Source organism: Pogoniulus pusillus, chromosome 14 (assembly GCF_015220805.1).
Source record: "Pogoniulus pusillus isolate bPogPus1 chromosome 14, bPogPus1.pri, whole genome shotgun sequence".
Classification (NCBI taxonomy): Eukaryota; Metazoa; Chordata; class Aves; order Piciformes; family Lybiidae; genus Pogoniulus; species Pogoniulus pusillus.
In genome coordinates, this window is record NC_087277.1 from 3225868 (window position 1) to 3240213 (window position 14346).

At 47.4% G+C, this 14346-nt stretch overlaps 1 protein-coding gene and 1 non-coding gene across 9 annotated transcripts in view; both read left to right on the forward strand.

The window, feature by feature from the left end:
• OXR1 (oxidation resistance 1) overlaps positions 1-14346 on the forward strand; it is a 256107-nt gene that overhangs the window by 21378 nt on the left and 220383 nt on the right. For 6 of the 8 annotated variants that reach the window (XM_064154139.1, XM_064154136.1, XM_064154137.1 and 3 more), the window contains one exon: positions 12544-12623. In XM_064154139.1, the coding sequence (XP_064010209.1) occupies positions 12607-12623 (17 nt within the window). In that variant the 5' untranslated portion in view covers positions 12544-12606. Of the gene's footprint in view, positions 1-9652; positions 9669-12543; positions 12624-14346 lie in introns of those variants that run through there. The other 2 variants (XM_064154138.1, XM_064154135.1) reach the window with 2 other exon arrangements.
• TRNAL-CAG (transfer RNA leucine (anticodon CAG)) lies at positions 1754-1836 on the forward strand. The gene has a single exon. It is a non-coding gene; the product is annotated as a tRNA-Leu (tRNA).

Genomic DNA, 14346 nt, shown 5'->3' on the forward strand with positions numbered 1-14346 from the left:
CATTTTAAATAAGTAGAGCTCCAGTGATGATATGTTGCCTATCACATAAGGAACTATGAAACAGCCCCTGGGCCTTTCCTGGCTCCATCCCCTTGTTTAGGAGAGAAATACAGAAGTAACCAAGTAATGACCAATATAAAACACAGCATTAGGAGAAACTGCTTTTGGTTCCCTGAACATGATAGAGAATGAAAAGGACTAAAAAGAGTCATTCTGCCTTTCTTGCTTTCCAGTGCCTCTGTAAACACTCGTTTCTAGCTAGTTCTGTCTAAACCAGTTTTGTGCTTTTAGGCATTATCTTGCACGTCATCGTGCTACTCCATGCTGCCTTCCCTACTGAGAAACTATTATAGCACGGCGGACAATAAGGGCTGCCCACTGTGATGAATTTTGGCTACCCAAGGGCAATGACATCCTTTCTGACTTCACTTCTGAGTTGCTGACTCTGCCTCCCAGGAGACCTACATGAAAGACGTTAAAATTGATTCTCAGTTTTCTTACTTACTCATAGCTGGTGAACTGAATGGAAAAAAAGGCCTGAGAAAGGCAAAACATTGACTTTATTGTTGTGTACACAGTAACCAGCTAACACAGTTCCTTTTGCTAACAGGTAAGAAGAAACTGTTTGCAAGTTAGGAGAAGTAAAGAGAAAAATACTTGTTTATTTGTATCTGCACAGCTTGGAAATGTCTTCATTTATCTACCCCTATGTCTTTGTTATTTATTCATTTATGTGTTTATTTATTTATTCCCCCCTCATGGCTTCAAAAAAAAGTATTCCAGCATCTGACTTGAGCATGGCTGCTCCAAGCTGCTCATAAATTCAAGCTGATCGAGGCTCTTCACTGATCAGACTTCTCTCAGGAAAAAATAATCCAATTTAGCTTCTACTTGGAATATTCTTTTAGTGTATTTAGTGTATTTAGGTTCATTGCAGCAATAGTTTTTACCATTGTAGTTTTATTCTTGAGGAATTTGGAATTTCAAAATATTTCCAAAAGTAAATTTGTTGTAGTGTTTTACTAATAGGATCATGTTAGTACTCAGATTTGACTCATACTGTCTAAACTTCTGCTGGATAGAGTCCAAGAGAGCCACAAAGATGATTAGAGGTCTTGAGCATCTGCCCCATGAAGAGAGACTGAGAGCCCTGGGGCTGTTTAGTCTTGGGAAGACTGATAGGGAATCTCTTTGATGTCTGTAAATATCTGAGGACTGGGTGTCAAATGGAGTGGGCTAATCTCTTTTCTGTGGTGTGCTGTAGTAAGACAGGGAACAGCAGATACAGAGTTGAACATAGAAGATTTCACCTCAACAGGAGGAGAAACCACTTTCCAGTGAGGGTGACAGAGCCCTGGAGCAGGCTGCCCAGAGGGGTTATGTAGCCTCCTCCTCTGGAGGCTTTCGAAACCCACCTGAGTGCATTCCTGTGTGGACTACCCTAGGGGATCCTGCTTTTGGCAAGGGAGGTTGGACTCAATGACATCTGGAGGCCCCTTGCAACCTCCAACATTCTATGATTCTGTCTCCACAAGTCACACATACAGCAGTACCAAATCCTAAATTCTGCAGCTGGGACGGAGTAATGCTGGGCACAAGTACAACATGAGACAAGAGTGGCTGAAGAGCAACACAACACAATATACATTCGAGTTTGGAGTATTTTCTGTGAGGAAAACAGCAGTGCAGGGTCACTGAAAAATACCTGCAAGTGCACAAATGACAGGGGAGCAGCAGCTGCAGCACTTAACGGGTCAGGATGGCCGAGCGGTCTAAGGCGCTGCGTTCAGGTCGCAGTCTCCCCTGGAGGCGTGGGTTCGAATCCCACTTCTGACATACACCTTTTGGCTGCACGCACACCTCCGATAACAGCTCGCACACCGCTGCCTGCACTGCAGCCCTGCACAACCGCACCTGGCACTCATGCCCCGCACCAGCCTCGCCAACTGCCACTCAGCCTCTCGCACCTAACACCCCACAGACCACGCGCAGCACAGTCACAGGGGCACAGCAGATGCTTAGCCTCATGGGGGCAGCCTCAGCTGCACTCTTTTACCTGCATTTCTGGCACCCACAATTTAAGAACAGTGTCAAGCTCCTCCAGTCTGTACAGAGGGCAACAAAGCTCATGAAAGGGCTACAAGACATGTCCCATGAGGAGCAGCTAAAGACATTGGGCTTCTCTCCGCTGGAGAAAAAGATGTCTGTGATGTGGCCCTGCTGTCACATGTAGCTTCCTGAGGAAGTGATGTAGAGAGGGAGAGGTGCTGTGCTCTTGTGGGAATGGTTCAGAGCTGCTCCAAGGGAGTTTTAGACTGGACATTAGGAAGTGTTTTGTCACCAGGAAGTGTGATCAGAGACTGAAACTGTCTTCCTAGAAAGCTCTTTGATTCCCCAGCTGTGTCAGTGTTCAGAAGGCATTTGGACCGTGCCCTTAAAAAGATGCTTCAGCTCCAAATTGCTCAGGCAGCTGGATTAGATTCTCACTGCTGTTCTTGATGCTTTGTGGGCTGAGTCCTGTCTGGTAAGAAAAAGATGAATGTGTAAAAACAGGAAGGAAGAGAACAGTGAGAAGTGGAATGCATCGTGTTCTTGTACTGCTGCTTGCAGAGCTGCTGGAGAATGAAGTGTGACACAGGTGCTTTTTCAGAGACTTGACAAACCTCTATCAGCTCAGAACCAAGATCATCCTCATAGATGCCTTACTGACCAAAGGCTACCTTGTGGATGCTTAGTATGAGTTTCTGGCAGTCTGGGTCTTACTTTTTTCCCCTGCTTTGCTTTTTTTTTAACTTGTAACTTTTTTCCCTATTCTTGGTTTTGGTTTTGTTTTTTTTTTTTCTTGTGGTTAGGGTACAAGGGAAGTAAACTGGAGGTTCAAAGAAAGGAAACATGTCAAGAAAATAAGCAGCAACATCTTTCATTCTAGGAGATTTTCCAGTGGGGAAATCATTTCAATCTCTTACTCTGTAGCTCGATTTATTCTTACTATCTCTTAGCCCTTAGACCCAGCAGATGACTGAGGGACATTTTGTTATTATTAGTCAAACCTTAATTCATATGAACTTAATACAGTAAGAAGCTGTCTGAAGCAATCAGAGAACAGGTTGATAAATTCTTTATGAGAAGTGTGATAATCTGTTGTATTTGCAGAGTTTACAAACCACGAGACAGGGCATGATTAGCTCTGTAGCAGTGCTAGGGGAAAAACAATAATCAAAGCATGAAAGAAAAATGGCAAACTGAATGTTAGCTGCTGACTGTTGAGGAAGAGAAAAGAAAATGTCAAACTGGAACATAGTCCAGGGTCACCCTATATAGAGAATCAGAGAATCAGCCAGGTTGGGAGAGACCTCCAAGCTCATCCAGTCCAACCTAGCACCCAGCCCTAGACAATCAACCAGACCAAGGCACTAAGTGCCTCATCCAGGCTTTGCTTCAACACCTCCAGGGATGGTGCCTCCACCACCTCCCTGGGCAGCCCATTCCAATGCCAATCACTCTCTCTGCCAACAACTTCCTCCTAACATCCAGCCTGGACCTTCCCTGGCACAACTTGAGACTGTGTCCCCTTGTTCTATTGCTGCTTGCCTGGCAGCAGAGACCAACCCCACCTGGCTACAGCCTCCCTTCAGGTAGTTGTACACAGCAATGAGGTCTGCCCTGAGCCTCCTCTTCTGCAGGCTGCACACTCCCAGCTCCCTCAGCCTCTCCTCACAGGGCTGTGCTCCAGGCCCCTCACCAGCTTTGCTGCCCTTCTCTGGACACCTTCCAGCACCTCAACATCTCTCTTGAATTGAGGAGCCCAGAACTGGACACAGCACTCCAGGGGTGGCCTGAGCAGTGCTGAGCACAGGGGCACAAGAACCTCCCTTGTCTAGCTGGTCACACTGCTTCTGAGCCAGGCCAGGATGTTGTTGGCTCTCTTGTCTACCTGCACCCCCAGGCTGCTCTCAGCCACTCTGTCCCCAGCCTGTAGTGCTGCTTGGGGTTGTTGTGGCCAAAGTGTAGAACCCTGCCCTTGGCCTTGTTCAGTCTCGTCCCATTGGCCTCTGCCCACCCATCCAGCCTGGACAGGTCCCTCTGCAGGGTTCTCCTACCTTCCAACAGATCCACAGCTGCTCCTAGCTTGGTGTGAGCTGCAAAGTTACTGATGCTGGACTCAATCCCCTCATCCAGGCTATCAATATAAGGTCATTCCTGTTTCACTCAGCTCTGCTTGGAATACTGTCTCCAGTTTTGGGCATCCTCATTTTAAAGCAGGAAAGACAATCAGTACTCTGGAAAACATATCCCCTAGGAAAAATTGAATTTGAAGGGGATGTTTGACCTAAAAAAGAGACACACTGGGGAGACATGAGAACTGTGCTCTAAGATGTGTAATGCTTTCTCACAAAAGAGGGCAAAGAATTGTTCTCTGTTTCTGCTGGGAAAGTAATGAAGCTTGAGTTATGGCAAAGAACATCTCGTTCAGGAGCAGATTTCTGATGTTTAGAACAGCAAAGCCATATTTCAGATGTTACAATCTCCATCCTTTGAGGGTTTAAGAACAGGGTATAGCCAGGCCAGTATATATTACGTAGAGCTTAAATATATCTCAGCTTGCTTTGGACAAAGAGTATAAAATAAGTCATCTCCTGATCACTTTTAGCCTTATAGTCCTCTTCTGTGTTCATTAAATTTCTGACCTCTCCCTGGTCCACTGATTTTTTGGGGTAGTCCTCTAATCTTTTTAGTTTTTACTGACTTTGTAAAATAATTTCATGTGTCTTCCAGGAGTTGTTTGTTCTGTGAGAGGAAAACAGTAGGAGTTGGTCAGGTTGATGTTTAGATGTGGAAAGTCACACCTTCCTTTTGCAGCCAGTGGTCTTCAGAGCAGGACCAAGGGAGAGAAGTTAAAGAAGAAGCCCCTTTGGGGATACAGTTGTGTTTAAGGCCTTTCTGTTATGAGAAATTCAGCTTAGCTTTTGGCTATGCTCCATGGGATGAAAGTGTTAAGAAGTGGAATACTTTAGTTAATTCCAAAGATGGAAATGTCACATTTGAGCTACATAACCCACTCAACAGTTCTTAACACAGCTGGCCCAAAAGGTCTGAAAGTGGCACAGTCTGCAGCACTTTTGGATGTGACTCCAGCTGGGAACTTCACCTTATGGTCAGCTTTCTTCCTGAAAAAAAGAAATAGAAAACATATATATGTCTCCAAATACATATAAACTCTGAGAAGAGGAGAAGGTATTGCAAATAGAATCAAAGAATCATAGAGGCAGTCAGGGTTGGAAGGCACCACAAGGATCAGCCAGTTCCAGCCCCCCTGCCATGGGCAGTGATGCCCTACCCTAGAGCAGGCTGCCCACAGCCTCATCCAGCCTGGCCTTAAACACCTCCAGCCGTGGGGCCTCAACCACCTCCCTGGGCAACCCATTCCAGCCTCTCACCACTCTCATCCTCAACAACTTCCTCCTCACTTCCAGTCTGACTCTCCCCACCTCCAGCTTTGCTCCATTCCCCCCAGTCCTCTCACTCCCTGGCAGCCTCAAAAGTCCCTCCCCAGCTTTTTTGTAGGCCCCCTTCAGATCCTGGAAGGCCACAATGAGGTCACCTGGGAGCCTCCTCTTCTCCAGCCTGCACAGCCCCAACTCTTTCAGTCTGTGCTCACAGCAGAGCTGCTGCAGCCCTCTGAGCATCCTTGAGACTCTGCTCTGGACACACTCCAGCATCTCCACATTCCTCTTGTCCCAGGGGCTCCAGAACTGGATGCAGTACTGCAGGTGGGGTCTCACCAGAGCACAGCAGAGGGGGAGAATCACCTCCCTCGACTTGTTGGCCACAGTTCTCCTGCTGCAGCCCAAGATCTGGTTGGCTTTCTGGGCTGCAAGTGCACACTGCTGGCTCATGCTGAGCTTTTCATCCACCATCTCTCCTCAGGGCTGCTCTCCAGCCACTCACTGCCCAGCCTGGGCTCATGTTGAGCTTCTCATCCACCACCTCTCCTCATGGCTGCTCTCCAGCCACTCACTGCCTAGCCTGGATTTGTGCTTGGCATTGCCTCACCCCAGCTGCAGGACCTTGCACGTGTTCTTGTTGAACCTCCTGAGGTTGGCTTGTGCCCACCTCTGCAGCCTGTGCAGGTTCCTCTGGATGGATCCCTGTCCTCCAGCCTGGCTGCTGCACCACACACCTTGGTGTGCTCAGCAAACCTGTTGAGGCTGCACTCAGTGCCTTTGACGTTTCTGTATTTATGGCTTTTAAAACACAGGCTAGAAACCATCAGTGTCACTCAGTGAATGGCAGTGAGACAACCACAATGATTATGAATGAAGGGGATTTTTTTGGTGTTGCTAATAAGGGAATAAATAGGTAAATATGCCAGCTGCCTGGGGGAGAGTTTTGGTAAGTGAGCTGTCTGAGAATACAGTCAGGGAAATGTTCATTATCGGATCTTGGGACATACTTTCAGCCAGCTAATGACTCAGCATAAGTACCCTTCACATTGGACTGAGTAAATGTCACTCTTTGTTTTCCTTCTTTAGAGTATCACAGACTAGATTAAGTGAAAGTGCTGGAGTGCCTGTTTGATAAGGAATGGCTCTATTGAAATGACTCTTTTATATCCTGTACAGCTAAGTGACATTTGGTTTAATTTTAGATGTAAATAATCATCCCTGGAACTGTAGTTAAAATCAATATCATTGCTTTAGTTTAGACATCAATATGTAAAAACCAATATTCATGTATTATTAAGAATGAATTTGCTATCTGTAACCAGATACAGAGCAGGGGAGCTAATAAACTCATGTGCCTGACAGATTCTGCTTTGTCTGTCTGAGCTGTATTTGCTCTGCTCCCTTTTGAATCAGTCCAGAGAACCACATCTGAAACTCATCTCTCTTTCTTCATCCTCTCAAGGTTTCTGTCTTTGTTTTGGGTAACTGGAGATTGAGTTGTGTAGAACCCTGTTCTCTGCTATTGCTGCCATTTAGTGACACATTGATCACTGATTCTGAGGAGAGAGGGCTTCTTGTCTGTTCTGCCTATTTGTGCAGTGCTTAACTGAGCTTACAGTACCACTGCCTCTTATAGTAGTGCAAAAGAGTACAGCAGAGAGCAGTTCATCTGCTTTGGTCCCAGGAATTGTTTTATATCTACCTCTATTTCTGTGGAATTACTTAGGATTCCTACAGCCCTGCTGCTGTTACATAACTATGCATGCTGTCTACAACTACCTGAAGGAAGGTTGTAGCCAGGTGGGGTTGGTCTCTTCTGCCAGGGAACCAGCAACAGAACAATGGGACACAGTCTCAAATTGTGCCAGGGGAAGTCTAGGCTGGATGTTAGGAGGAAGTTCCTGGCAGAGAGAGTGATTGGCATTGGAATGGGCTGCCCAGGGAGGTGGTGGAGTCACCGTCCCTGGAGGTGTTGAAGCAAAGCCTGGATGGGACATTTAGTTGATTGTCTAGGGCTGGGTGCTAGGTTGGAGTGGATGATCTTGGAGGTCTCTTCCAACCTGGTTGATTCTATGATTACATGACTCAAAGAACATCCTAAGAATTTTTTTTCTCTCCTGCTACATTGGCTAAGATTTGCCTTGAATTACCTGCAGGCAAAGGTGAATGAGCCTAGAGACAAGAAGACTCTGGAGAGACCCTTATAGCATCCTTCCAGTAACTGAAGGGGACCTACAAGGAAGCCAGGAAGGGAGTTTTTACCAGGGCCTGTGGTGATAGCATGAGAGGGAGTGACTTTAAGCTTGGGAAGGGGAGGTTTAGACTGGAGATTAGGAAGAAATTCTTTACAGTGAGGCTGGTGAGATACTGGACCAGACTGCCCAGGAATTTTGTGGATGCCTCCTACCTGGAGGTGTTCAAGGCCAGGTTGGATGAAGTCTTAAGCAACCTGGGCTAGGTGTTCAAGAAAAGACTGGATGAGGCACTTAGTGCCATGGTCTAGTTGACTGTATAGGGCTGGGAGATAGAATAGGGTTGGCGGATAGATTGGACTGGATGAGCTTGAAGGTCTCTTCCAACCTGGTTGATTCTATGATTCTATGAAAGGTGTCTTTGCCTATAGCTGAGGGGGTTGGAACTCGATGACCTTTTGAGTCTCATCCAATCTAAACCATTCTATGACTCTAACATGAGATGAGTTACAGAGAGCACCTACCTACATTGCTGCTTTTGTGCACTATGCAGATTTTGTGGCAGAAACTGTGCTGAGCTGTGATCCAAGGGAAACACACACATAGCATCCTGCAGTGTAGGAATGAGAAGCAGAGGCAAGCAAATGGAAATGAAGGCTATTTTGAGGCCCTGGTGAAGCCATTTAAAAGAAAGATAGATGGAGGTTTAAAATCAAAAGATGAAAGAAGAGTTATCAGATGAGGTTACCCAAGCTGCCACTGGGATGAGGCAGCAAACTGGTAATCCTTTTCTGCTGTTGTTGTTGTTGTTGTCTTAAAGCCAGAAATACATAACTTCATTTTAGAAGAATAAAACATCTGTCATGGAAACTCGGTGATTCAAATGAAAAGCACACAGCAGTTATAATGTAATTAGTTTGGAGAGGGAAAAAACTGGAAGTGTAAGAAGATTAAATTAGCAGGATTACAAACGTACTCATAACAGACAATGGCATTAGATCTTTGGCAGCTGCATGGTTGCTGTCAAAGGCTTCTCTCAGATGAGATCATCACCATGAGGTGTGGATCTGTTGGAGGGTAGGAGAGTCCTGCAGGGTGACCTTGCCAGGCTGGATGGGTGGGCAGAGGCCAGTGGGGTGAGACTGAACAAGGCCAAGTGCAGGGTTCTACACTTTGGCCACAACAACCCCAAGCAGCACTACAGGCTGGGGACAGAGTGGCTGAGAGCAGCCAGGCAGAGAGGCACTTGGGGTTGCTGGGAGAGAGGAGCTGAAGATGAGGCAGCAGTGCCCAGGTGGGCATCAGAGCCAATAGCATCCTGGGCTGGCTCAGGAGCAGTGTGGGCAGCAGGATGAGGGAGGTTCTTGTGCCCCTGTGCTCAGCACTGGTCAGGCCACACCTTGAGTGCTGTGTCCAGTTCTGGGCTCTTCAATTCAAGAGAGATGTTGAGGTGCTGGAACATGTCCAGAGAAGGGCAGCAAGGCTGGTGAGGGGCCTGGAGCAAAAGCCCTGTGAGGAGAGGCTGAGGGAGCTGGGGGTGTGCAGCCTGCAGAAGAGGAGGCTCAGGGCAGAGCTCATTGCTGTCTACAACTACCTGAAGGGAGGCTGTAGCCAGGTGGGGTTGGCAAGCAGCAACAGAGTAAGAGGACACAGTCTCAAGTTGTGGCAGGGCAGGTCTAGGCTGGATGTTGGGAGAAAGTTGTTGGCAGAGAGAGTGATTGGCATTGGAATGGGCTGCCCAGGGAGGTGGTGGAGTTGCTGTGCCTGGAGGTGTTGAAGCAAAGCCTGGGTGAGGCACTTAGTGCCATGGTCTGGTTGACTGGACAGGTCTGGGTGCTAGGTTGGACTGGATGATCTTGGAGGTCTCTTCCAACCTGGTTGGTTCTATCATTCATATTCAAATAGATGAGGTTGATTTCTACATTTCTAAGACAACTTTCCCTTCAGATACCAGGAAGAACCTATACATGAGCAAATGCAGAGTTAATCATCCTGAGTGGTCATAGTGTTGCTGCCCTCATGATTTACAGTAAGTAAATGAGTGATTTATTGAACTCTTGGCTCTGAACTGACCTTTGATCAGCAACAGGTGGCAGTTGCTTTTATTTCACTGTGTAAGAACTGCTGTTATAGATTTCCTTTACATTTCATATAAGTTCCATTAGCAGCTACATTTTGCTTTTGTGTGTTTGAGTAGGAGTTCATTTTATTGGCTCATCCATTTTATTTATCATTTAGTTGCTTCAGAAGCCAGTAATAAATTAGCTCCAAGAGTTGTAAAGCTACACCTTTAATTGTTTCAATTGCACTTCCTTCAAGTGTTAAGGTAATTAAAACAGGAAAAAGAGATTGAGCTGAACTATGTAGAGGATGAACAGAGAATCACAGAATCACAGATTTGAGTATTTATCTGCTGCTTGACATAGAACTATGGAATCATAGAATGATTTAGGGAAGGGACCTCAAAGATATCCAGTTCCAACCCTCTGCCCATAGGCAGGGACACCTCCCACTAGAGCACATTGCTCAAGGCCTCATCCAACCTGGCCTTGAACACCTTCAGGGAGGTTGTGGAGCACAGAATCACCCAATGTGATCAAAGATCACATTGAGTGATTCTGTGCTCCACAACCTCCCTGGGCAACCTGTGCCAGTGTCTCACCACCCTCACTGCAAAGAACTTCCTAACATCCAGTTTCAATCTCCCCTCTGCCAGTTTAAATCCATTCCTCCTCATCCTGTCATTGCAAGACCTTGTCAATAGTCCCTCCCCAGCCCTCCTCTACCTCCTTCAGATCCTGGAAGGCCACTCCAAGGTCTCCTCAAAGCCTTCTCTTCTCCAGTCTGCAGAGCCCCAAGTCTTGTAATGAATAATGCTTCTAAATGGTTCTCTTTACTGTAAACTGAGATCATGAACTGATGGAATAAACTGGGGTTAAAGTTTTCAGTGACAAGGTTCCACAGATGTTTCTGGGATGGTGACCCTGGCATTTTCAGATTTGGGATCTGCACTTCCATGGCACAACCTAAAAACTTCTGAAAATTAAATTAAGGAGCTTGACCTTTGTGCTACTACTGTGAGAAAAGGAATGCTTGGCTCAGGTTCTTTTAGTGCCTATCATATATTTATAGTGTGTCAGGGGCTGGAAGGGACCTCAAAAGCTCATCTGGTGCAGCCCCCCTGCCAGAGCAGGATCACCCAGAGCAGATCACACTGCAAGGCATCCAGATGGTTCTTCAGATATTCATCTCCAGAGAGAGAGGCTCCAGAACCTCACTGGGCAGCTGTTTCCAGTGCTCTGTTACTCTCCCAGTGTAAAACTACAGAGTTAGGCTCTGCATTGTATAATCAGCTGTCTGAATGGCTTGAAGTGCTTGATGTGTGCACTGGGGCAGAGGCTGAGTTGCAGTCTTTAATGTCATCCCTGTTCTGTCTTTGAGCTGCATATCTGGGAGTGTAGGCATGGCTGAGGCTCCCAGTTAGCTTGACAATCATAAACAGGGAACTGGAGTGTGGTGCCCCAAGACATGCAGGGAATATGCCTGCCCCAAATCAATTGATTTTCAATTGGAGTGGACACTTGGCTTACTTAGCAGCCTTGGACATCCCCAGCCAAGACAGCAAACTTGAAGCATGCCTTTGTTAAGCTCTCTGTGCAGAGTGACTGTTGTTTATGAGTGACAGGGAGAATAATTGCCTGGGAAGAGCAATGTTCTTTAGGCTGATGATATTTCTGCCTCTTGCCCAGCTGTAAGGCTGTGATTCTGGGAAAGGAGGGCATGGGAAGGAAGAGGGAGGCTCCCTTTGATTGCAGCTGTACAAGTGAAGATGTCACATTGAAAACAAAAATGCAACCCCACATGAAACCAAAAAGGGAAGGCTCTAAGAGCAAATGGGAAATAGAGAGGGAAATGGAAAAGGAACAGGCCCTGGGGGTCTGGGGTGATGCAAAGCTCAACATGAGCCTGAGTGTGAGTGCAGCCCAGACAGCAACTGTGTGCAGCAAGAGCAGTGTGGCCAGGAGGGCAAGGGAGGGGACTCTGCCCCTTTGCTCTCCTCTCCTCAGACCCTACCTGGAGTCCTGTGTGCAGTTCTGGAGGCCCCAACACAAGCAGGACATGGAACTCTTGGAACCAGTGCAGAGGAGGCCACCAAGATGCTGAGAGGGCTGCAGCAGCTCTGCTCTGAGGACAGGCTGGGAGAGTTGGGGCTGTGCAGGCTGGAGGAGAGAAGGCTTGGAGGAGACCTTGGAGTGGCCTTGCAGGATCTGAAGGGGGCTACAGGAAGGCTGGGGAGGGACTATTGACAAGGTCTGGTAATGACAGGAGGAGGAGGAATGGGTTTAAAGTGGCAGAGGGGAGATTCAAACTGGATGTTAAGAAGAAGCTCTTTGCAGTGAGGACGGTGAGACACTGGCACGGGTTGCCCAGGGAGGTTGTGGATGTCACCTCCCTGGTGGTGTTCAAGGCCAGGTTGGATGAGGCCTTGAGCAACCTGGTCTGGTGAAAGATGTATCCCTGCCCATGGCGGGAGGGGTTCTTTAAGGTGATCTTTAAGATCCCTTCCAACCCAAACCATTCTATATTGTATGACTTGGGTACATGAATTCTTCTTTCAGAGGCAGAGGCTTTTAGATACTGCACTACCAGCCAGCCTCACAGCTAACTCTTCTCTTGAGTGACTGCTCTAGCAGTCTCAGGTTTAAGCCCTACCAGTAGATTCCAGGCTTAGGTTCTTGGGCTCTTATCTTCTGTTTGTTAACCTTTTAATCATTTGCATTTCCATAGAATTGCCAGGTATTCTCTGGAGTTACACTGGAACTCATGTACTTATTGTTTGGGATATTAAAGTCAAGGTCCTGAGTTGCTTGACCTAAAACCTACCTCTCTCTCTTCTCACCCAGGTCAACAGAAACAGCCTTCTGCAGTGCAGAGCATCCGTAAAGGCGGAACGAGCCCACACCATCATGTTTGGCACTAAGAGGTCAGTTTTCACCTTTGTTGGTGTGCTTTTCATCTCCAAAATGTACTGTAGCTGTCATGGCTCTGATTTGAAAGTTTTTCACCTTCTGAATGTGTTGTTTAACAAAATGCATCAGCTGGACACATTGCTCTTTCTGTTAGGTTGGTTGGGGGTCATTTGCCTTAGAGCTCCGATCTGCATTGCTTAACAGACAGGTGGCATGCAGGCCATGTAGCACACAGGCAGGCAACATCCCCCAGGCATCATGGGTCACAGCAAGAGTGGCAAAGAGGACACTGCACTAATGGTGGAGGGCATCCCTTTTGCTTTCTGGGTTCAGGAAATAACAGCAGGGCAACAAAACAGCAATGTGAGAGAGGTTCTTTTCTGTTGCATAAAGGAATCCAAGGTGGCATTCTGCAGGACTCAATGTCATACCCCAAATGTCTCCAAAAACGTTGATGGTTTTGAATCCAGGCTGTCTACTTCCTGTCTCTTTGAGTGCTCTTCTTAAGCATCAGGTCTCCTCTGTCAGCAGACAGCATAGCCTTGCTCCTCTCAGTTCCTGCAGCTGCTCAAGCTCTTGTGGCACTTGAGGCACCTCGCCAGGTAGCAGCTGATGCACCTCTCGGTCTTTAGCAGGGCAGTGTGATCTCTCCATGGATCTCCTCCTTTGTAGGAACTCACTGATAGTTAATTTTTAATTTTTGCTTGCTGGCAGACTCAGGTTATCAGTACAAACCAGACAAGGGCTTCAAAATCTGGGCCCTGGCTACATGGCAGCCTAGTGAAACTTTAGCACAGCACTTTTAATCTGGTACCTGGAGAAGTAGCTCACCACTTCTGAAGATGGTGAGAGCCTGGAGCACAGCCCTGTGAGGAGAGGCTGAGGGAGCTGGGGGTGTGCAGCCTGCAGCAGAGGAGGCTCAGGGCAGAGCTCATTGCTGTCTGCAGCTACCTGAAGGGAGGCTGTAGCCAGGTGGGGTTGGGCTCTTCTGCCAGGCAAGCAGCAACAGAAGAAGGGGACACAGTCTCAAGTTGTGGCAGGGGAAGTCTCAGCTGGATGTTAGGAGGAAGTTGTTGGCAGAGAGAGTGACTGGCATTGGAATGGGCTGCCCAGGGAGATGATGGAGTTGCTGTGCCTGGAGGTGTTGAAGCAAAGCCTGGCTGGGGCACTTAGTGCCATGGTCTGGTTGATTGTCTAGGGCTGGGTGCTAGGTTGGACTGGATGAGCTTGCAGCTTCCAACCTGCTTGATTCTATGAATTGCTGGGGAGAGGGAAGGCTGGCTTGCCCTCAGGAGACTGGCATACATGGAGCAGCATCTTGCATTCCAGTGGAAGTCAACGATGGCAAATGATAGGGAAAAGCAGCTTGGTTTTCTGAGGCAAGGCTCCAGTGTGAGCTGCATCCTTGTATGAGTCAGGTGCTATCAAATTCTGCCCTGTCCTTGTGCTGCTGCAACTGTGGGCACTGCTGGCTCACATAGCAACAAATTCAGTAAGACAGAGTGCGTCTATCTCAAGTGCTGCTGCCCTCTGACTCCAGGCTCTGGTACCTTGCATGGGAGATGCAAATGCTGTGCACTTTTAGGGTAACTTTTCAGGGGAAGGAGACTTTGATCTTATTCCTAGATATGGAGTACTGTGTGTAGTTCTGGAGCCCCCAAAATATGAATCATAGAATCATAGAATCAACCAGGTTGGAAGAGACCTCCAAGATCATCCAGTCCAACCTAGCACCCA